General features: G+C 51.3%; 1 protein-coding gene across 1 annotated transcript in view; it reads left to right on the forward strand.

Moving 5' to 3' along the window:
* The window catches only part of EPS8L2 (EPS8 signaling adaptor L2), a 68,179-nt gene that overhangs the window by 9,686 nt on the left and 35,921 nt on the right, over positions 1-22,572 (forward strand). Inside the window, exons 2-3 of the mRNA XM_082485105.1 lie at positions 12,526-12,590; positions 13,832-13,887. Coding sequence (XP_082341231.1) covers positions 12,547-12,590; positions 13,832-13,887 — 100 coding nt within the window. The 5' untranslated portion in view covers positions 12,526-12,546. The remainder of the gene's footprint in view (positions 1-12,525; positions 12,591-13,831; positions 13,888-22,572) is intronic.

Raw genomic sequence — 22,572 nt, forward strand, 5'->3', positions numbered from 1 at the left:
AAAAGCCCAGGGTTCACCTGCACGCATGCAGGGGGAGGCTCCGCTGTTGGCAGTGATGCCAGCTTGAGCCATTCCCAGCCGCTCGCCCTCCTGTAAGGCTCCTTTGTTGTGCCCCGCACAAGGGCTTGTGGGGTTGGGGCTGCAAGTCATGTTCTGGGGCTGATCTGGCTGGAAAATAAACCAGCGAGTTAAAAAAAAAAAATGTATATATGGGGGGAATGGGGTTCAAGCCCCATCGGTTCCCGCTCTGGGTTGGAGTGCTCTGGCACACAGTCACTGGGGACAAGGTGGTGGCCAGGGACAGCAGGATAGTGGGACATGCTCAAGCTGCTCCAGGAACCAAGACAGTAACTTGTCATGGTACGGTGCAAGTTGCTAGGAGAGAATCAGGACCATTCACTTGTCTTTAGCCCAGGTTTCAGAGTGAAAATCAAGCAGGAGTTTAAAAGCGGGAGAGAGGAACTACCAGAATAAGCCTGCTGGATCGAACAGCATCCCCAAGGGTTAACACCAGGAGTCTCTCTAGCAGACTCCGATGACAGAAGGCTACGAATGCTACAGCTCGGTCAAGAGCCACACACAGATGAGTTCCTTAAAAAGAGGTTAAAGCGAGCAGGCAACGAATGAGCCCATTTGGACCAGCCGCACTTGTGTCCATCCCCCGTAGGCTGCAGCTCTTCCCCTGACCAGCAGTCCGCTGCTCTTCCCAGCTTAGGCACCTGCATGGCCCCTCTCCTCCACGCCACGGGAGCTCATCCCCTTGCAGCCGTTCCTGTATTCCTCTTTGTGAGGTTGTCAGTTTTTCTAGTGCCCCCTCCCTGATGGGAGCAGAGCCCTGCAGAGCCTCAGGGCCATGATGAAGGAGACACAGGAGACCTCCATCAGACCGCTGAGCTGAAATCTTGTCCCTGATGGGTCCGTTTGTGTCTTAAGAAAGGAGCGAGTTTCCTGCATAGGGTTTTTGAGAATAACGCCTGGTTCTCTTCTCCTCGCTGCTTTCTGTGACTGTCTTCTGAATCCAAAGACAGAGCAGGGCTATCCTCAGCTGGGCATGGAAGTTTGGTTAAATATTTTGCAACAGAACATTTTTTGCATCAGTAATCAGCATTATGGTTCCTACAGGGACTCTCTGTGGGACTCCAAAAATCTCAGCATTTTGCAGGTAAAAGAAATAAATGACTGACAGCAAAAGCACATTTTGATGAACTCCCATTTCTGCCTTTCAGAGATGACTGGGAAGTGATAAATTGCAATTTTCCGTATAGAATTTTATCCACCATGACAGATATATGAAAATACCAACAACAAAAGAAAAAAGATAGATTAGACTACTACTAAAAAATGCCCCAGTGCTGCTGCGTGGACATTTTTTGCTTATTCCCAGCCTCAGCAGCACAGCCAGCTCCCCAGAGCTCGGTGGATGGGATACCCTCATTGATCCAAGCTGCATCCACAGCCGGTGCCCTGAGACGGGAGCTCAGTGGCACGTCAGCAAAGTCTCCCCAGCGGCACGCCGTGGGCTGCCAGCACGGGCATTTACCTCTGTTGCATGGGCTGTGCCCAGTCCTGCCTGCCCGTGCTCCTACTCCAGCTCCAACCACGCGAGCTGGCAATTCGGGATAAGAGGGTTGAGGAACCCAGAAGCAGCCCCTCAGTGCTCACGGTGCTCGGGAGACGTGGCTGTCACTTGCACCAAAGGAAAGATGCCTGGTTAGAGCCCCGGGTGCATTTCGAGGGGCTGAATACACCTTGTAAGAAACACCCCCATCCCCTGCCGCACACAAGCTGACCCGAACCCCACCACGTCCTCTGGGAATATGGGTGCCACCAGGTCACCGGGCTGGTTAAACTGATGTCAGCTCATTTTCCTGCAGCTCCCATGTGCCAAGTTTTAGCTCAAATGAATTGTTTGCAAGTGGCCAAAAATACACAGGCAGGATATGAGTAGGAAGCACAAAATGGGGTGGGAAGAGATGGCAACGAATGTTGTCATGATTAGCCTAAAGAAAGCTGGAAAAGCCTTAAACATCAAATGTGATTTTCAAGAGATTCAATCTCCTCCCTCAAATCCTCTGCCCCACCCTGCCAGTAAAAATCCCAGGGCAAGTTTTACAGCAGGAAATGAAAATTATCGATGCATTAGCTTCCCTGAGCCCCAGCTGCTGCAGGCAGACAGTCGGAAAGGGAGTAGGGAGCAGAGGGAAAGAGCTACTCGCTGGCGCAGGCAGAGGGAGATGGGCTGCAGACCTCTCCCTTTCTTTGGGGACAGATACCACCATGTGATCTTCCTGTACAGGGAGATAAGTATTTCTTGGTTCAGATTTGCCAATCTCGCTGCAACCCCAAAGACTTCAAGATGACCGGGCTGGAGACAAACTGAAGTTAAAACATGGCCCCTGAAGTGGCTCTCAGAGTAATAACAAGCTTTTTTTCTGCTGGAAAAAAAGCTTTGGGCACACCAGCTGTCCTGCTGCATGCCTGAACTTCTGCCAGGCAAGTGAATCAGCGTTTCAGGGAGTGACCAAAAATGCCCTTCCTTGAGGAGGAGGTGGTGGAAACGTCCCATCATTCTCAACACCTCGGTCTTGCTCATGAACCGGTCGGCACAGAGGCATTAATTTACAAACAAAACTCCTTCTGCCCCTCCTGAGGGTTGGTGGGGGACCTGCGATACCTCCCAGCCGTCTTTCCTTGAAGCATTTCAGCCCCAGTTGGGCTGGCACTAGCCGGGCAAGTGACGGTCAGGTTTAAGTACCACAGTCCTCCTGGGGCTAAGGCCTTTGCTGGGAAGTAATGTGGAAAATGAATGGGCCTGCCAAATTGATTTTTATATTTATTTTTGCAAGTCTCCTGTAAAGCAGTAACAAGCTAGGCCTGCTGCGGCTAGCTTGCAGGGACTGCGCAGTATTGCTATGAGGTGGGGTCATAGTGTACTTACACATTAAAGCAATCGTTTAATGAACAATTAAGGCACTTGAGTGATTAGCTCAAAGCCATCGTGACAGCAAAGGCAAACCTCTTATCTACCTATATGTCCACAGCTGGTAATAAACGACTGATCCCCATCGGGGACTAACAAGGACCACCCAGGTATCATCAGCGTGTTGTCAGGGTAGACATGGCAGCTGATGGTTGCACCAGAGAGCTTCTGGAAGAAGCAGTTTTGCTACCGGTGCTTTCCATAAACACATCACCACCTTTCAAGTGGATGTGACAGCCCTGAGCAAATCAGCTTTTTTTTTTTCTTGAATTCCTACCACAAAGAAGAACACTTTGCTGTGCCTTCAATCAGAGCCTTATCATCACTGTGTGAAGCAGCGGGGACGCAGCAGGAACCCTTACACCTTCTCCGTCCCCGTCTGCTAGCCCGTCCTGCCCCACTGGTGCCTTTTGCCGAGTCTCCAGCTGTTTCACAAATGCCCTCAAGCCTGGAAAAGCCATAAGAGAAACGAGAGATATTCTCGCCGTGCAGCGAGGTGCACGTGAGGAGCAGCGCTGGGAGCCAGCGCTTGCAGCCAGGAGACACGAGCACGTGGCCAGTTATGCCCAGCGGTTTGGTGCTTTGCCTGAACACAGAGGCGATTCAATGCCCTCCTTCAGGCTGGGCTGGAGCAGAACAGGGCAGTGCGTTGGGCCGTTATCCATCCCGCTCTGGAGTATGACACACACACAAACAGTCACTCCCTATTTTTACTGGCCTGATGTCCAAATCCTGATTTCTACACAGAGAAAATAAAAAGGTTCCCTTTCATCAACAGAGTCAGCAGTACCAAATCCTTCCCCCCTTCTAAAAATCACAGCTATAACCCCCTTGCTGCCGGTGATCCGGCTCCCGGAGCCTAGCACCAAGCTAGGAAAAAGGGATCATTTGGGGGGATGTTTGAATAAGACGCAGGGCAGAGAAACCTTCAGCATGACAACTACCAGTGCATTTCTTCAGCAAACTTTCTGGGTACCAGGCGTGCTACGCCCATGGGTCCTGCCAGCACTGGCGCCTGATGGCTGGAGCCCTCCAGCCTTCCCCTCGCATCCTGCCCAGACAGACCCATGGCCAGTTCCACCCTCCCACAGCCAGTTCCACCCTCCGACGGCCAGTTCCAGCCTCCCACCGCTCCTTCCTCCCCAGGGCTCCCGCCTCCCCAGGAGCCGGGTGGTGTCAGCCGCAGGGCGAGGGGACAGCCTTTGCTCACAGAAGGTGTGGGCACAAATAAAAACAGGATAGAGGAAAAAGCTACAAGATTCCCCACAACACTCTTCTCATCCCGGGAAGCCTAAGGAACATGTCACATTGATTTTTCTTCCTGGTGAATGCAAGTGACTCACATTTTCTCCCATTCGGGAAGTTCTGAACTGGGGTCTTTTAGTTTAAAACACGTAATGAGCTTTTATGCAAGGTGTGCTCATCCATCTCCTTCCATCTTTCCAAAAGCATCTATTAACATTTGTCACGCTATTTCTGGGCCCGGTTCTCAAGCTTACTAAACTGCAGCCCAAGCATAGACAATGCTCTGCTTGGTACCCCTGGCAAGAGACACACAGCAAGCCCCAACCTGCTCCGTGTTTTTCCTCCACCCGGCTTCTGCGGGATTCCTCCAACAGAGAGGAAAAGTGTAAATTCAGGAGCTGTGACTCAGCACGGGGACTCAGCAAACAGAGGAGTAGTGGAGTCAGCTTCCAGTTTTTTCCCCAAGATCACGGAGATTGTGGCTATTTGTGCATTTCCCCTGGGTATTTATAGAGCAAGGCACTGTCTAGACTTGCTTTTGGTTGTGTTTCTTGAAGGAAGGTGAAAGCAACCTTCTAGCAGGAATATAAAAGCTCCTAGTTTGGTTCAACTCGCCTGCAGAGCCTTCCTCTCCCGCACTGGGCTTTGTGGGCACCGAGAGCCTCCAGTGCTGCCTGTACTCCTGACCCAGACCTAAATTATGGTCTGTTTGCATATCACCTACAGACTGGAAAGAGCCACGCACAAGTGTGTATATGTGTTTGGGGGGACACGGAGGGCGACTTCCCACGTTCTCTCTAGGTAGTTTGTGAATCTCGCATCAGAAATTTGTAAATATTGGCACTTTTGCTCCGTTGGTGTTTCTGAGCATTAACTCCCAAGCCTCCATCCCACCCCCCTGGGGGATCAATGGCAAAGCCAGCAGATGCGTTGCCTCCAAACCTCTAGTGCAATCTAGCAGGGCTGTGTGGTCTCCCAGGGACCGCTCGTGCCAAGCCCAGCGGCCGGACAAGCGTGTGGGTGTTCCCCTCTCGACGCTGGGAAGTCTGGCTAAACATTTTCCCAGGAAATACTTTTTAAACACAAATTACTGTTTTTGAGGAGGTGAGTGAACAAGGCACAGCTTGCTTGGGTGTGATCCTTAGCAATGGGTATAAATCTTATCCTGGTGCTCTGCAGGACACAGCATGGAAAGACACAGCATGTAAGGAGGGATGGACTCTTAAACAGCAAGTGGCAATCAGGGTCCATCAAAGCTGGTAGAGGGGTGGCTGTAGATCTCAAGTGCCTCAGACTGAAAGAGCTGCTGCTGCTTCTCCCGCGGAGGCTGAAGAACACTTGGTTCTTCTCTGCTCAGACCTGCGCTGACCTGTTGGGCTGGGTTATATTTATCCAGGTGCTTGTCTTCTGGAGAATCTCCGCAATGTGAAAAATCCCATGTACAGAGCAGGGAGTGTTTCTTCCAGACACCTAGCAGGTTGTAGCCGCCGCCTGTCACTGTACTGTAACATGGTACATGCCATGCACACCCTGAAACTACACACGCATTCACGCTCACCTCTTCCACAGGGGCTAGCGTCTTCCTAAAGTACCCTGTGATCTTGAGTGGCTCCGTCACTGTAAAGATAACTTGCAAGGGTACCATGGGTGGCAGGGAGGAAGGAAAGAACAACAGGACTCACCGCTTTCTAAAACTGGGTGCACTGTAAAGACATCTCAAACAATGCAGATAAGAATGGGGACTCCTAGGGTCACCCGACTCTCTGAGAAATATCAGTTGGATGTGTTCCCCTTTTCAAAGCAGGAATGACAAGCAATAGGTTAGAACAGAGTCGTGAAGTTCCGACTTGGTCCCGCTGAACCACCATGATTTGCAAGGCCGGATTTGCAAAGACAGGGTTTGGAAATTTCAGATGGGACAAGATCCTTGCTTGTTTGCTTTTACAAAAGAACAGCAACAACAGCAGCATGTTCGTTTGTTTGGCTGTCAACCTCTTTGCTGTGGATTTGGGTTTCCCCTGATGCTTTCCGACTAACCCAAAGATGATTTTCTTTATGAGTGCATGTTTTTGGTAGAGACCCTACCAAGCAGGTCTGAATGTCTTTTGGTGAGCCCTGACAGGCTTCCTTACTGGCAGGTTCAGAAAAGCAGGAGAAGGGTGGTTTCATCATTAGAAGTCTGGACCAGGACACAAGAGACCCAGGTTAAGTTCTCGGGTCTGCAGCAGGCTCCATTTCACAAGCGCTTTTAGAGATCTAAACCAGCCCGTGGGAATTTAGATCTCTTGGTGCCACATGAGGTGCACTGAGCACATAGATCCCAGTGCCTCACCAACACCCGGAAGGTGTTTTGTTAGTGGATTGATGTGGGATTGTAGCCTCGCCTGTCTGCCAGGTCCTTCAATATGATCACAGTGGGCAGGACAGACCATGGGAGTCAGCAGGATGCTCCTGGGGGCATGTCCGGAGCATGGACGGTGCAGGACACATGTCACAGTGCCTGCGCTCCCTTTGCTCTTGTGTGGGTACAAGCAGACTTAGCTTTGTGGGACAGTCCGTCAAACAGCTTTTGCCGGTGTGACATTCCCTCATGAAAACACTCACCAACCCACACAGACAGAGCTTTGTTGTCCTGGGAAGTTTAAAAGATAACATCATGTGGTCGCCAGCTAATGTTTCTAACTGACGCCTTATGTTACTTGCTGAGGCTTTTACTAATCTAGCATTTCTACCTGACCCGTCCGGTTGGCACCAGCTCCATGCACAGACAGCAGCACCCTCATTGTACCTGTCCCCTCCTGTCACAGGCAGAACCCCCGGGCAGCATTTCCATCACATATTTCACCAGTACCCAAGCCCCATAATCTATTTGGGGCAGACACTTCCCTTTGCTACGTCCTTGAGCGTTTCCCATGTGCTGCAGAATGAAGCCATTCCCCACCACCACCTTTGGGTTGACTTGATGGGGCACTAAGGGACCAGTTTGCAGGTTGGCATCATTCCAGGTGGTCCAACCCTGTCAAGAAATGCTTTAGGCTACAGACATCCAACCTTATTTGACCCCTTTTTTGTGACACATCGGTTAAACCATCAGTATCAGCACCATGGCTCCAGGTAGGAAAACATATTTCAATACCAGCTTGTGGGCAACTCGAAGTCCTGTCACACCGGGCAGATTTCAGTGGGATGACTGATGGAAACACAGACAGTGTCTGTTAGAAACGGGTTAGGGCATGCTAGGAAAAACTCACTATTACTCCTGGGTAGCTTAGCAGGTTTTGAGGTTTAGGGTATTTTTTTGCGGTATTTTTCTACTGTTGTTCCAGCAAAAAATGTTGCTTTTTGATCGGCATTTCCCCACCGCTTCAATCATACATCCTCTGATACCAACAAACCTTCTCCAGCACGCTCTACCTGATCAAAGGCTTAAAGATACTCTGCGATGTACCTGTGATGAAAAACACAGATGCTAGATGCTGTTAACATGTTGTTGTTAACAGTGATGATAATAATAATAGCCCTAAAAAGGACACTAGTATTTCACATTTTCCAGTTGTCCAGTCTTTACCCAAAGTCCAGAATTATTCACATCCCTTTGCATGTGTACATGCACATACGTCGTACATTTGTACAGTCATACAAAAATGTACATTTGTATGGTCATACAAAAATGTACAACAACAGCAGACAATGAAGAAGTATACTCAATAAAAATAATGTACCACAATTGGCCCAAAGAGAAAAGAGAGCTATTATTCTTTCCCCTCCCATAGAGCTTCTCCACCCTTGAAACGTTGCAGCTCCCTCTTCAAAGAGACTCAAAGAAAGTCAAAACAATGTATGGCCCACTTCCATTTGCTATAAAAGTACAGAAGTGTAGCACAGACAACAATGCCGGGCTCCTATCACAACTCTGTATGTCTTCGGGAGGACATTTGACCTCCAAGGATAAGACTGTCCGGAAAGTCGGGGAGTGAGATTTCCTTTGCTTTAAAGTACCATACGACTTCACCCACCTCGATGTCCTTCAGCAATGACTTCTGCTGGCCTCCCTAAGGCCCTCTCTTTCAGCACATGAGATCTCCTGGCTTGGGACAGGTGACGGTGCCAGGCTTTACCTTCCCCTGTACGTCCCCCCAGCAGAAGCGTAGTGCTGCCGTCCACCCTCACGGCCAGGATTTGAGCCTGGCTTAGCTGCTGGAGCCCCCATCCCATTAAACACCACGCTTGCCGTGCAAGGCTTAGCTGCCTTGCTTGGTGACCCACAGAGAAACACTGCCCTGCACCATCAAAAGAGCGGGTGATGGTCTCGAGTTGCACAGCCACACATCGTGTGGCTAAATTTGCCTCTCGCTTCCCTTCCCGTGCATGCTCGCCCCGCTGGGGAAGGAGCAGAAAGCAGCCGCACCCTGCAGGGAGACAAGAGGGAGGTCAGGAACCCTCGAATGAGGGAAGCGTGAGCCACAGCTGACATGAGAGCGGGGAGAAGACGATGTGCGTGTCAGAGGTTGCAGACTGCTGGAGCTCTTAGGGATGCCCCCATGGGGAGGGGGAATCCAGCCGCTCGGCCATAACCCCATCTCATCTCTTGCCTCTTATCTTTGGCTCTCTCCACGTTTAGAGGTGAAGTACTCTCAGCCCTTGCTTCATCTTAATTCAAGCCCAGCTGTCTCTCGATTTAGCAAAATCATTTTAAAGTCTCCAACCCCTCAGAAACGTGCCCCTCCCCCCCAGTCTGCCAGCTAGGACGCAATTAATATCAGACAATTTAAACTGAATTAAAAGCTCTGGCACGAGGCTCCGTCCTGGTTTAACTTGGCCGGCATCACACCACACCCTCATTTCGATTAACACAAGTTTGAACACAGACACAGCCCTTAATGCAGCGGTGAGAGCTAGGCAAAGGGTAAATAATGAAAAAAGCATGAATAAATAAAAAGAAGGGAGCCCAGCAGGATAAGGACCTGCTACCTTGGCAGGCACGCGCGTTGCTTCCAGTTTCATGCCCTCTTTCGGACGCAGGCACCCTGGAAGGGAGGACAACCTTCCAGCGGTGCTGAGCAAACACTAGGGTTTACGGTGTTTCAGATGCTGAGAGGGACCAGGGAGCACTCGGTCGGACGTGTCAGAAGGAGCAATTTATAATCAGCCTCTCACGGAAATGTCAGCGGTGCTAATGCGTTACAGCTTCTGCTTGGCCAGGTTGGGAGATTTTTGGAGTGTCAGGGTATAGAATCATAGAATGTTCTAGGTTGGAAGGGACCTTTAAGATCATCAAGTCCAACCATCCACCTAACGCTGCCAAACCCACCACTAAACCACATCTACACATACTTTAAATACCTCCAGGGATGGCAATTCCACCACTTCCCTGGGCAGCCTGTTCTGACATTTGATAACCCTTTCAGTGAAAACATTTTTCCTAATATCCGTCCTAAACCTCCCTTGGCCCAACTTGAGGCCGTTTCCTCTTGTCCTATCACTTGTTACTTGGGAGAAGAGACTGACCCCCACCTCGCTACAATCTCCTTTCAGGGACCTGTAGAGAGCAATAAGGTCTCCCCTCAGCCTCCTCTTCTCCAGGCTGAACAGCCCCAGTTCCCTCAGCCGCTCCTCACAAGACTTGTGTTCCAGACCCCTCACCAGCTTCGTTGCTCTTCTCTGGACACGCTCCAGCACCTCAAATGGGACTGCAAGCGGCACAAAACCCTTCAGCAGTTTTGTGGGTGGTGGGTGCCCCCACTGCACACTTCAAGCAGCACGCTGGCAAGTCATTCTGACACCCGTGGGGTCCAGCGGTGTTTCCACCAGCCAAGGTGCATGGTAGCTTATCCTGCCTTGCTCTAGGGAGCCCAGCTTATCCCATCAGTGCTTTCTTATTAACTACCACGAGATAAAGGATCAGCTCATTTTGTGGCTGGTCTCGCTTCACCCACGAAGCTGCCCAGCAACCTCTGCCATCGCCATGGGGTCTGCTCCCCTGGCAGCCACGTAGGGTTTGACCAGACGGGTTCGACCAGATGGATTCCTCTAAAAGCAGGAGTAGATCCCCCAGTGTTTGTCTTTTGGACAGAGCTTGTGAAGGAGAAACAAAATCTAGGGTGACCTTGGCTGCATCCCTGGTTCCTCCTGCTGTTTCACGGCTGGGGCCTGGGAGCAAGCTCTGAGCTCCACAGGCCAAACTCAGCACCGCTTACCTGCTGCAGTAACCTGGATTTCAGTCCATTAAGGACACGGCCCTGGGGCAGTAAGTGAAAGGGAGCCCAAAATATTATATTAACATACAGAGACATTCCCAGCTATGATCATCAGCTATAGGACTAAAGGGATCAGACGGTGTAAAGTAAACAGTCCAGAGATGGGTTTATTGGAGCACATTCCCTTTTCTGGGTATCTTATGCTAATGCACTCAGAGATCTGGGAGATAGGAACAGTTTGAGGACTGTAAAAGGAAACCAGCAGACAGCTATTAACAGAGGAAAAATTCACAGGTACCCAGGCTTGGGCATAGGGACGGGTTTTATTACACGCAGAGGGGTTGGCAGAACACCAAGTTTCAATTTTAACATGTGTATGAATTTATATCTGCGTGTGTGTGTGCATGCATGGACTTTGGCATCAACCACAAGAGAGATGAAAAAGGGAGAATTTAATATGCTAGCTACAAAACACACTTCAAAGTCATTTCTAACAGTGTTTCTCCATGCTGAGGAGTATTACTGTGACACAAAGCAGGCTGAAAGCTGTAAGGCTGAGCCCGAAAGGTGCCGGGATCCTGCGTACAGTCCGTGTGAGTGGCCGGGCAGCCCGTTAGCCGTGTGCCACGGTGCAGCACACACACCAGCCGCGTCCTCCGCCTGGAGAGCTGCATCTCCACAAAATACATCCCTCTGACAGACGTGCAGTTTTGTTAAGATCAGTGAGAAAACTCTGTCGCCGCCCTCACCTCAGGGTGAAACACGCGGAGCAAAATACCACAACCGTTTCCAGCTCGAGAAGTAAAAACGGATATGTAAGGAATCTAGGGCAGCTCAGCTGATGATACAAGAAGCCCTGCAGCAGAGAGAGTCAGCCTCCAGAGGGGAAATCCCAGGTGCCAGGGATGACTCCGAAGTATTCCCCAGGGATTACACACAATTTAGCCTAAACTCAGCTAAGAAAAACCTTTGCGAAGCAGCCGCGCTGCCTGCCAGGGGTGGCCGTGACGGCGGCCCCGCGGCACAGGCCAAGCACGTTCAAAGGTCCCCTTGCAGGAAATGCCACTGAAGACACTGATTAATTTCTTCCTTCAGGCCCACGACGAGTATTTTAAAGCCATACCTTTGAATTCTGACAACCTTAGAAGGAGGTGAGCAGGGTCTGACCCAGGCGAAGCGAACAAGAGGCGCCGAGTGCCCAGCAGACAGGCAGGTGCCCCCACAGCTTTGCAAAAGGGAATAAAAAAACCTGAAGACTTTTGCTGGCTTTCCTTCAACTCACGCACTAGAGCAGAGGTGAATATCTCGCATGCCAATACAAAGCGTCCCCTGAGGTTTTATTACACATTGTTTTCCCTTCTCCCCACCCTCCTCGTTGCAGTTCTGCTCTCAGAGCAGTGCCTGGATCTCTCTCACATCTTCTCTCACATTATTTATAATTTTCATCTGAAAGAGGAGGAAAAAAAATCTGTGAACTGAGCCTGTCTGCCTCTCACCAAGCACTCAGCCACCACGGTAAATTTTTCTCCATCCTTACACTGCCAGTGGAGCAGCATTCACAATTACCTCACTTTTCTCTGTGCGGGCGATATCCTGGTAAGGATACTTTAGCAGCTGGTATAGAGCTTCAAATTGCCACATAACAAAAGATAATGGCATTATAGGCGTGAAAAATAACTCAGGAGACTTACAGTCATGAGCACACAGCCACGAGGATCCGTACATTTGTTAATGGCCTCTGACAGACCATAAAGGCAAAGGCGACCTCAGTCCCTGCTAAGGTAGGGCTGCTTTGCTAGAAAGAGCCGTGCTGAAGTACCACGAAGTTGGGGTGTGCCTGGAAGGGACGGCCGAGAGGGGAGAGGTGGAAATAGGTTTCAGAACAGCATCCTGGGATGTGTCATCTTCAGCCCAGGTCAGAGCTGTGCGAGGTGTCTGAGCCACGGGGCAGAGAGCAGCAAGGAGACCCCATCGCGCTCCCCTGACTGCTCTCATCTGCCCACCCTGCTGCTTGAAGACCCCAAATCAGAGCGTGCACACAGATAAATCAGCTGACAGGGTGTTTTCTAATTGCTAACCTTGTCTCTTCTGCTTCTGCTGCAGTTGCCCATCCTGCGAAGCGACATGAGTCTGAAGGGATCCCTCAGCAGCAACCCTGGCTCAACAAAGTAAGGATCTCCGTAGTGGGTTTCCTCCATCTCATGGCTGGCACCACCACTCCCTTCCTACCACCTGGAGGGATGCTCCCAAAGATCCCACTTGCCCCCCCAAGTCCCTGGTGTTTGTTTGACCCTTCCTGGGCACCTCACAAGCCGCAGCCATAGCCAGCATCGCTGCCTCACAAGGCCCTGCATGCTGTGGCTTGGTAATGCTGTGTTAGGTGCAGGGAGAAGAGAGGGACACCAGGAGCCTCTCCACATGCAGCTTAGGGGCTAAGGCAGCCCATGGCAGCTTCTCGATGGAGCCAAAGCCACCAGCTCCCTCCCTCCTGCATGCTCCTGGTTTTCAGAGAGTGGGGTGTAGGTGTATGAGCACTGTGAACCACTGCCTGCCCTCAGGGAGACATGGTGACAGAGCAGAACAGAGCCACTGGCCACCCTCTGGCTCACTGCACCATCCAGAACAGCCCGACCACAGCACCTGATACCCTGAGATCCCACTTTGATCCTCCCCTGCCAGGCTCAAGCTGGAGAAAACACCATTATCTCCTGGCTGCACCCTCCTGCGCACAACCCAGGCTTGGGGTGGGTGGCCCTACAGGCAACATAACCCGTGCTTAGAGACCTGACACCCCAAAACTCAAGCATTTTTACACACGAGTACATCCTTCTGCATTTTTACATGGGACACGTTCTACATCTGAGCACCTGCCTTCAAGGAGTACATCTCAAAAGGGTCCATTAATAAGGGATCTTAATTTTGGCACTTACACTGCCTCAGGTTCAGGTGGACTCAAGTATAATGTGGAGGGGGTCTCCATTTACCTGCGCCACTCCCTGAAACAACCCCCCTTATCGCACATTGGGAGCCGCTGTCCTTCAAACAGCCCCTCCAGAAGCGATGTCCTTCCAAGGGACACTGTGTGCGAAGGTAACTCTAGTGGGGACAGGCCTAGATGGGCTCCTCTGTCTCCTGTTTCCAGCCGCTGGGTTTAGTAACATGTGCCTGCGGTGTGGATAACAGCTAGGGTTGCAGAGGGAGCCGCTGGCACCATTGGACAAGCAAATGCTTTGCCTGGTAATTGGGAGTCGCACCACAGCGGAGGGAGGTGATGAGGAAAAGCAGGGCTGGTCCCCCTCGGGAGAGCCGCAGAGCTGCTCTGCCGATGATCGCATGAGCCACAGAATGAAAGCAGATGTTGAAAAGATCCGGGAGCTGATGGTTTATTTGTACCTTCTTTCTTTTACAGTGGCAGCATGGGCAAAGCGGACGGAGCCTCCAAGCTGAGCGCAAAGGACCTGTATGGTAAGTCGTACCCACAAACACATCTAAGGTTTCCTCTAGCAAAAGCACCTCTGGAGATCTGGATGCAGCTGTTGGGGAGTTCTAAGCTGGAACTCAATCAAAGCCATGTGAATCCAGACCTCTGTACATAACAGGCTGGCCCGATGTGGCAGCAAAAATGCACCTTACCTCTGCGCCGCCGCCTCCCCTGCTGGGGACAGCTGTGATTTTGTGAGGACAGACACGCTACGCAAAACACTGCTTCCCCTCACCCCCACCCGTCACCCAGATCCTCTCCAGTTATGTCAGCAAGATAACCTGATAAAGGGGCCAACAAAAGAAAGACTGTCCTCAGCAGGTTAATGATTATCCTCTTTTAACTACTCGGTGAACCATGAAAACTCCAGTGCCCTTTGGCTCTCTGGAAGCAGAGGGAATCAGCAGGACGGGCGCTTGTGCAGAGCCTGATCTGCAGCTTGTTTATAAACCAGCCCAGCTCCAGAAGCGCCAGGGAGTCACTGGGTGAGGAGCCATAGAGTGCATTTAGGTATGAATAACAGTTATTGCTGATCATAGAAGCTCTCTTGACATATCCCAGGTGAAGACCTGGCCTGTGGGGTAGGCAGAACAAGCAGAAAGTTATGCGAGAAGATACCCACCTCTGTCATTCCTGGGATAAGAAGCTGAGGCTCTGTCTGGGGAAACACTAAGCAGTTTTCAGGGAGTCCAAGCCTGCAGACTCCCCCACCCGAGAGCTGCCCGTTTGCCTGGCTGATGCTTTCACTGGGTGTGAACAGGCTGTGTGTGCCCCGGTTGGAGAGCTGATAGTCAATCAGAAATCTCCCTTGGCAGCTACGAGGCGAGGGGGGTTTCTTTGCCCCTGCTTTATTTGTGGCTTTGGTTGCTGAACAGTTTTGCCTGGAGGTTTATCAGTGTGGAGTGACCTGAAGCAGTGTCCCACAAGTGACCTGTCTTCCCTGGGGAGAAGAGGGCACTGGTGGGAAGACGGGCACTGTACTTTCCATTAAACAAAGTCCTTTTTAACTGCCATTAGCTACAAAGAAGTGAAACATGGGAATAAAGGTAGAACAGAAATTTGGTGTTACTGGCCGGCGATGTTTGTGGCCTGGATGGTGCATGATGGGCAGGGGAGGTCTAAGTGGTGTGAGTCGCTTGTCTGGAGAGGAAAGGACACACGATATGCCTGGGAAGAAGCAAGAGGATGAGGTGTGGAAATGTTTGGGTGCTGCTCCACCGTGCACACAGGACTGCTCGTTCAGATGAGTTCCTCCCTACCTCTAACGGCATCATCACTTTTGCTGTGCATGAAAGCTCCTGCAGATCTGATCAGGGGCAGAAAGATTATAGTCGCAAGGTAAATACAGTACTATAGAGAGATATGTAAAAATGAAACTGAGAGCTGACTACTGCGTTGGAAACACAGGAGGCGTGCAGGTTAGCACCCACGGGTGGAGGCAGCCCAGGGCTCTGACCGGTCAGGGTTTCAGGGTGGGAGCTAACCATGAGCGCAAGGTTGACCCAGTGCCTCCGCACGGTGAGCAGGGACCACCCTCCAGTTCCTCCACTGCGAAAGCTAGCAAAGGGAAAGGCTGACAAACTGCCTTTAAAACAAACACAGCTTCTCAAATAAGTCATTTTCAACACCAAGTTACATCTTTTAAATTTTTTTGCACAGACACACCCCAAAAGCAAATCTCGCCCAGGATGAGACCAAATTCCGGCAAACCTTAAATGAGGACTATAAGTCCATAGGCCAAATCCTCAAGAGGAGTAAATCAGCTGCCCGTCATTTCCCTGCCACCTCTGAAGTACGGTATGAGGTCTGCAGTAATTTGCTGCATAATTCAGTGGCTGTTGGCCGGCTCAGCCCAGCACCACACGAGGACATCCACAGGGTTTTTGCTTGGCAGAACTTGAAACCCTCCCCGCTAATTCAGCATGCCTTTATCAAAGGGCACTCAGCATGCGTTAAACCAATATTTAAATGTCTGGGTCCCCCTCGCACTCGGATCCTCCCTCCCCTCACATTAATTTCTGCTGTGAGCTGGCACATTTGGGGGTGGGAAGGCAGGCAACTAAAATTCCACAGAGAATTATGTTTCATAATGAAACAAATCACATCAAGCCGAGCTGGCCTTGATTGTGTGATTATGATGCTGCTAAGGGACGTTCGGAGCTTACAAGACTTTTCATATTTCCATTTTTCTCCAGCATGATCAGGCTGGAACCTCAGCCTCCTTACGCTGCCAGGCCTCCATAGAAATGAGTGCAACAACTCCCAAATTCAGAGCATGCAGACATCTGCTGCATTTAAAGCTCGCTGGGTAATGTCCTTCCATCAGCTGTGGCTCCAGTGTACACAGATGTCTAATTAATATTCCTAGGTGAAGGAAGCCTTGGTTTTAGCTTTCTTCCAAGGATGTTTTTTTCTACAATAGAGTGCCTCCCACCACTAAGCAGTATGGGAGGAAGGAGGGCATGTACTAAACCATTAGCTCAGGTACCTGGGCTTTAAATGCTAACCCAGCCTCACCCCTGATTGCTCGCCTAACGTGACAGGAGTGCCAACTGCAGGGACACGAGGGCCAAGATGTCACCAGTATCAACAGGGACTTACTGGCAGTATTAAAGCCACCTCAGGCGAGACCCTGGAGAGTGATATTTAAAAGCATCATGGCAAGGCTGAAGCAGAGCAGCAGCTCCAGGCTGTGCACAGAAAGTCAAGTGGATGACAGGTGAGGGATCTGCTGTAGGGGGTTCAAGGATGCCGTGTGAAACTCACAGGGCCATGGAGGTCCACACAGGACACAGCCTCACGGCTGGTGATGGACGGGGAAGGGGGCAGCTCTGGTACCATCCTTGGCCTGCTGTAATTGCCTTGGTCATCGAGTACATGGCGTGCCACTGTGTCTTCTTCACTGTGGTGAGCACAGAGGGATGCAGAGAGATAACCAAAGTCACCAGGGAATTCTGCAAAGAAATTGGCTGAAAGCCTTGAGATATCTTCCCCCAGCTCTATCCCTGCCAGAACTGGTTACACTTTCTAGGTGCTCAGCTGTCCTTGGTGGAGTTTCCTGCCTGTCATGGGAGCAGGATACTCATCCTTTCCTCTCCCCTTAGCAACGCAGCATCACATTTGCTCAGCTCCACGTTCTGGAAGGGTCTGTGCCTGCCTGCACAGCGCGAGCCCCGGCTCCACGGGCAGCAGGGGGAATGGCTGGCACCTATCAAGTTGCCACCTTACTCGATGCATAGCAACCAGCTGAATAAATGTTAATGCATACCATAAATAAATTAAGCTGCTTCTCCACTTACTGGCGTCTGTTCTGAACCTAGATGAAAGGCTGGGGGGGGGGGGGGGGGGGGGGGGGCAAACCAGTGTGGCTCTGGCAGAAGCCAAGGGAAGGGCTGGAAGGAAGTGTTTCTGTGTAGTGCTTTCTACAGTGGGCTTCTGCCACCGCTTTCTGTGGTGACACCCAGGTGGACTTCTGCAGGTGTTCATCTAAGGTGCTTTGATGGTTGATCAGGCAGCGCTGTCTCTCATGACAGATTAGGCAGTGAGAAGCTGCATAGAGTTGAGGGCAGTTTAATGATCGTAGTGGATTTCTCATGGGGCTGTATGAAGGAAATGGCTCTGCAGCAGCGTTCAGAGCAGCCCAATTTCTGTTTGGCTACCATGTCTATCCCTGCAGTGCTCAGCCACTTTCCAGCACCCCTGGCCAACTCCTTGGGTGTCTTTGCCTCTCACTTCAAGTGCTGGGGCAGAGAAGTGCCCAGCAGACCCAAAACCAGGCTGGCACCCAGGGTGGGATGTGGAAGGGCACTGCAGAGTTGCCTGAGACACCAGCCTGGCAGGAGGGCAGTGCTCATCTCCCATCCAAACCTGCGAGACCCAGCCAGCTGGCTCCAACCCACCCACCCCGCCCTGGATACACTAATTTCTGGGGAAAAAAAACAAAACTTGTCGGGGTACAGGGCTAGAAAAGAGATTTTGGAGTAAGAGAAACTGCCTGTTGCATGAGTTAGGCTGGAGAGATGCAGTGCTGGAACAGCAGCAGTCTGCGAGGCACGATCACTTGACACTGCACACCCCCCGTAACCCAAGATGGGCTTCGGCGCTGTAACAGGACACAGGGCACTAACACAAAGAGAAGAGCCATTCCCGCCTGCCTGGCGTGGCCCTGGACAGGTATCATCTGCCTGGGGAGCTGCAGGGGGAGAGACTCCACCGGTGCCAGCTGCACCCATGAGCCACCAGCAGCTGCTAGGCAGAGGATGCTGGCCATGGCCAGGCGGAATACACCGATGGCAAATTATGTTTAACCGTCACAAACCAACTCCTGGGGGTCCCCACAGACCTCCCCTGTCTCCCAACAGGGCCTCCAGCCCCCAGACCCATGGGAAAGTCTCCAAGATGAGACTCACCAGCCCCCAGCACGGTCCCCAGGCTGTCATTCCTTGCTGCCGGCTCTCCCGCACCCTCCCTCGCACCCTGGCTGAGCCTTGGGGTTGCTGCTGTGAGACACCCACCACAGACAAGAGTTGTGCCAACTCAAGAATCGCCCCTAAAGCAGAAAGATAGAAACATTGACTAGAGACAGTCTTGCTTTCCATAAAGCTGCACTGTAAATGTGCATTTACTATTGATGGCTCCGCACGATGACCAAGAAAAGGGTCATTATTTACTATTAGTTATTGCCTGCCCGAACCATGAGCTTGCTAATTATTTCAGCTGGAGGCCATGTGTGGTCACACAGTTCTCAATGGGAGCGCTGAGGTGCTGTTCCTTCCCCAGAGGCCTCTAGAAGAGGGTTTGTGCACGGATTTGACACACGCTAGTATTGTCTGCAAGATACAGCCCTGGCAGGAGTGGTGGCTAGAGACCAAGCTTGCTCAGCTCCACAGTTGGGTTGAGAGGACCATGCACATCCCTAAACCCAAGGGGATCTGGGTGGCATCTGAACGGTGCCACTCACTGTCATGTCCCTTGTATGCAGATAGATCCTCTGTGTGTTTCAGCAAAAGCTAACAATGGAAAGCACTGGCATTCATTGAGATGATTTCTGAGGTTCAATAGCTGGGCAGGAAGACCAGGAGTTCGGTTTTCGTCAGGTCTGACTCAGATGAGATGTTAGCCCATGCCCTGAAGCAGGCCTTTGCTGCCATCAGTGAAGCAGTGAGGCTGCAATTCTGAATAAAGCAACTTCACACCCGACTAACTGAACAGCCATTTCCCTTAAAGCTATTATCCCACAGGAGAGTGAAGTCTGAGATCCAGCAAAGATCAAGACACCTTGCTGTAGAGAGGAGGAACCACTTCCTTCGGAATGCCCTGCAGATTCCCATTTGGGAAATGACAGGGGGACTGAGGGAACTGGTGCTGACCACAGCGGTACTGCCTAACTGAGATTTCGCAGGTCCAGTGTTTCCTGTACATACCACTGCCCCAAAAGACCTGCTCTGCTTGCTCAAGATCTCCAGAGCACCAGACAGGGCAGATGGACACACAGCTGTGTCTATCTCCCACCAGCTGCACGGCCACAGCCAACGCATTTTACCCTTGGGCATTGCTTTCCCCTCTCCTGCCCTTTGCCAGGACAGACTGAAAGCTGATCGGAGGAGGGAGCTTCCCTAGATGCATTTGCCCAGTGCAACAGGACAGTAACAGGGACCCAAAGTGCTCCTGCAGTGGGTGGGTGAGAGGCAGTGCAGTTTTCCCACGTGCTGTTGCTGTTTGCCCACCGCAAGAAAGCCCTGGGCAGTGCTGATCACGGGTCCAGGCCAGAGCAGTGCCTGCGACATTAACTCCCCATCTCCTCCGCTGCCAGCTTTCAATAATGCCCTTGTCCTCCCCCACTGCAACCTTGGTACCATTTCAGCTTCTTTCTTCATGTCCCCTTTCCCACCCGAGATTCCAGCTTCAGATTATCCCCGCTCCCCTTCGGCGCTGCCTTGTGGGTCACCCTTTTATTCAACACCTCGGACATTTAATACTCCTACTAGAAACAGGGCTGGAAGAAAAATAGCAAGTCAGCATTCCCGTTGGTTCCTGCAGACCAACACCCAGCGGTGGGTAAGACGAGGGACGCGTAGGCTCAGCTCAGCCCAGACTGGAGCTATTGGGAGGAGCAGGCTCTGCTCTGGGTGCTGCTGGCTGGGCTCAGCCCCGCCACAGGCAGCCCTCGTGTCTGCATCGCATGGCATTTAGGACGCGGTTAGTGACGGGGGGCTGCAGAGAGGGATCTGCCACCTCAGCGCCCACTCAGCATCTCCAGTGGCCCTTTTTCTTTGCCACTTCAAGGCACAAGTTCTCTCCTTGCATGGAGTAACTGCTCAGAGGTTATTCATATGAACGTTTTCTTAAATGGAAACGGGTTGTTAGATATGCCCAAGCACCTTGGGAACAAAAGCTGCGTTAGTTAATAACAACAACAAAAAAAGGGGAAACTTTTCATTACAAGCTTTTTGTTCCTCAATAAAGCAAATTCATCAGTTTGTTTAAATTAAATCAAGATCCCCCCAATCTTACTAAATGCATTCTGATGTTCCAAAAAATGTCATGGGAAGTTCAGAAAACACCACTTTGGATTGGTTGATGAAAAATAGTTTGGTATATTTCTTCCAGTTCTGGTTGTAGAGAAAAAAAAGGAATACCTCTACCCATGAGCTTCCCCTGCAGGTCCTCAATACCCCGATTGTCTTCTGCTGAGCAGCCCCTGGGTGCCTGCCCAGCGGTCTGTGTGCCACTGTACATCCCGCCCTGCGCTCCCTGGCATGCCGCACACAAACACGCAGTGTCTCTTGATGTACTCAGTCCTTGCACAACCTGGGAGGTGGGTCAGGTTTTTATTTGCTCTTCTAGAGTGGGTTGTGTCTTCAGCTAATAAAACAGGAATGTGAGCACTTGGGTCTGAGCTAGTGGCAAATATTAAGCATGCCGAGGAGGAATTTAGCCTCGTGACACCTACTAGCAGCTGCCAACACACTATCAGTAAAGCAGCTCCCTGCCGCCACGGACCATTCATACCTCTGGCTGCCCCCAGCCTCAATGAGAGCCTTTTCATTCACTTCAAGAGCTTCCAGATCACGTATTAACGTGCCACCCATGAGTGGCAGCTGCCCCATGCATAGATTTCCCAGCATCACAGCCACCAATACAGACAAGCTCTGGCAGTTCAGAAAGTACCATGGTGCTAACAGGAAAACCAGGGAGCTTAATACTTCATAAGAAGCTGCAAAGATGCTTCCAAAACAGAGCTCTCCCTGCGCCAGCCGGCCACGGGGAGCCCTGAGCAGGGAAGCCTCTGCAGCAGCAGCAGCAAGGTCTGGACCTGCAGATGCCTCCCTGTCAGGAGCTCAGACGCAGCAGGTCTGCGCAGTGCCCAAAACCAGATCCTTGGTTAACACTGCAGAACCTGGAGCATCCTCCCGTTCAGCGAGGACGCAGGAACCCATCAGATCGGTGGAGCTGTGCTGCTGCAGATGCGCAGTCAGGCTCACAGATCAGATCTGGCCCCCTGCTCGGCTCCTGGGAACGGATGCTGTTTCATAAGGCTGCTTTATAATGCAGCCCCGGCAAATTTGCATCATTGCCATTAGCATCCAGAGGCATTCACTGCTCTGTTTCTCCTCTGCAGCGTTGTGTCCTGACCTGTTGGTTTGGCACAAAGACAAGCTCATGCTACACTGGCAGGTTACTATAAACAGCACGTGCACTGCTAGATATGTATAGATAATATAAAGAATTGGCAAGCTGCAGAATGCAACAGCCAGGACTTTCCTTAGGCTGTTCTAGTGAAGGTCAGGGAGGTCGCTAATGCAATGCAGGGATATCAAGGAGAGGTCCTCGGTCTGGTAGTGCCAACAAAAACAAACCTAATCCCATACATCTTTGGTTCCTTACAGACTGCTTTGCATAGGACTTGTCCATCCCCCGTGTTTTCTGATGCGCCTTCTGCCCAGCAACGGCTGAAAACAAACACGGGGAGGATCCTGTGTAATAAAACTTGCTAATTAATCAGAGAAGGATGTGCACAGAGGGAGGCTGGGGCCTTCGCAGCTCTGGTGTAACTGGCCGATTTGTTACAGAGGCACCTGTTTACACCACAACTGACTGGCCCCTGAGCACAGCAAGAGCACAGGCGAGTTTTTGTTTAGAGCAGTTCAGAATGTAAATGAACAGAACGAGATGGCATCTTGGGACTGAGCTTTGGGATACAGCCTGTAGCAGCCTGTAACCCCTGTGCAGCTCAGCACAGCACCACAGGCACTGTCCCTGCCAGCAGCAGGCAAGAAGGGCTCAAATTCCCCCGAAACACCGAGAATGTGTAGTGTCACAGGAGTCCCAAGGCCTTCTGCCTTCTCGCAGACACTGAACAAAATGCAAAAAGAGCAGAAAAAAACCCGACTGTAATGCACTAACAATGTGGGGAAAGCGGAGTGTAACGGGAACACACCCCATTCTGCCCATTTACCCCATGCACAGAGGCACAAGCATCTGCTGCGCAGAGCTGTACGATCGCACAGAGCTGTAGGGTCATACAGCTGCACCTCAGCAGTCAGCAACCATAGGTGTTTTTGGCACGCCGCATGGCTAACGTCTTTTGGCTATCTGCTTCAGGGTCAGACAAGCTGAACCCCAGAGGAGCCCGTTTCCCTCCTCCCTAGGATGATGTTCCCTGCTGT

The sequence above is a fragment of the Vanellus vanellus genome (genome assembly GCF_965231255.1).
Source record: "Vanellus vanellus genome assembly, chromosome: 6".
NCBI lineage: Eukaryota > Metazoa > Chordata > Aves > Charadriiformes > Charadriidae > Vanellus > Vanellus vanellus.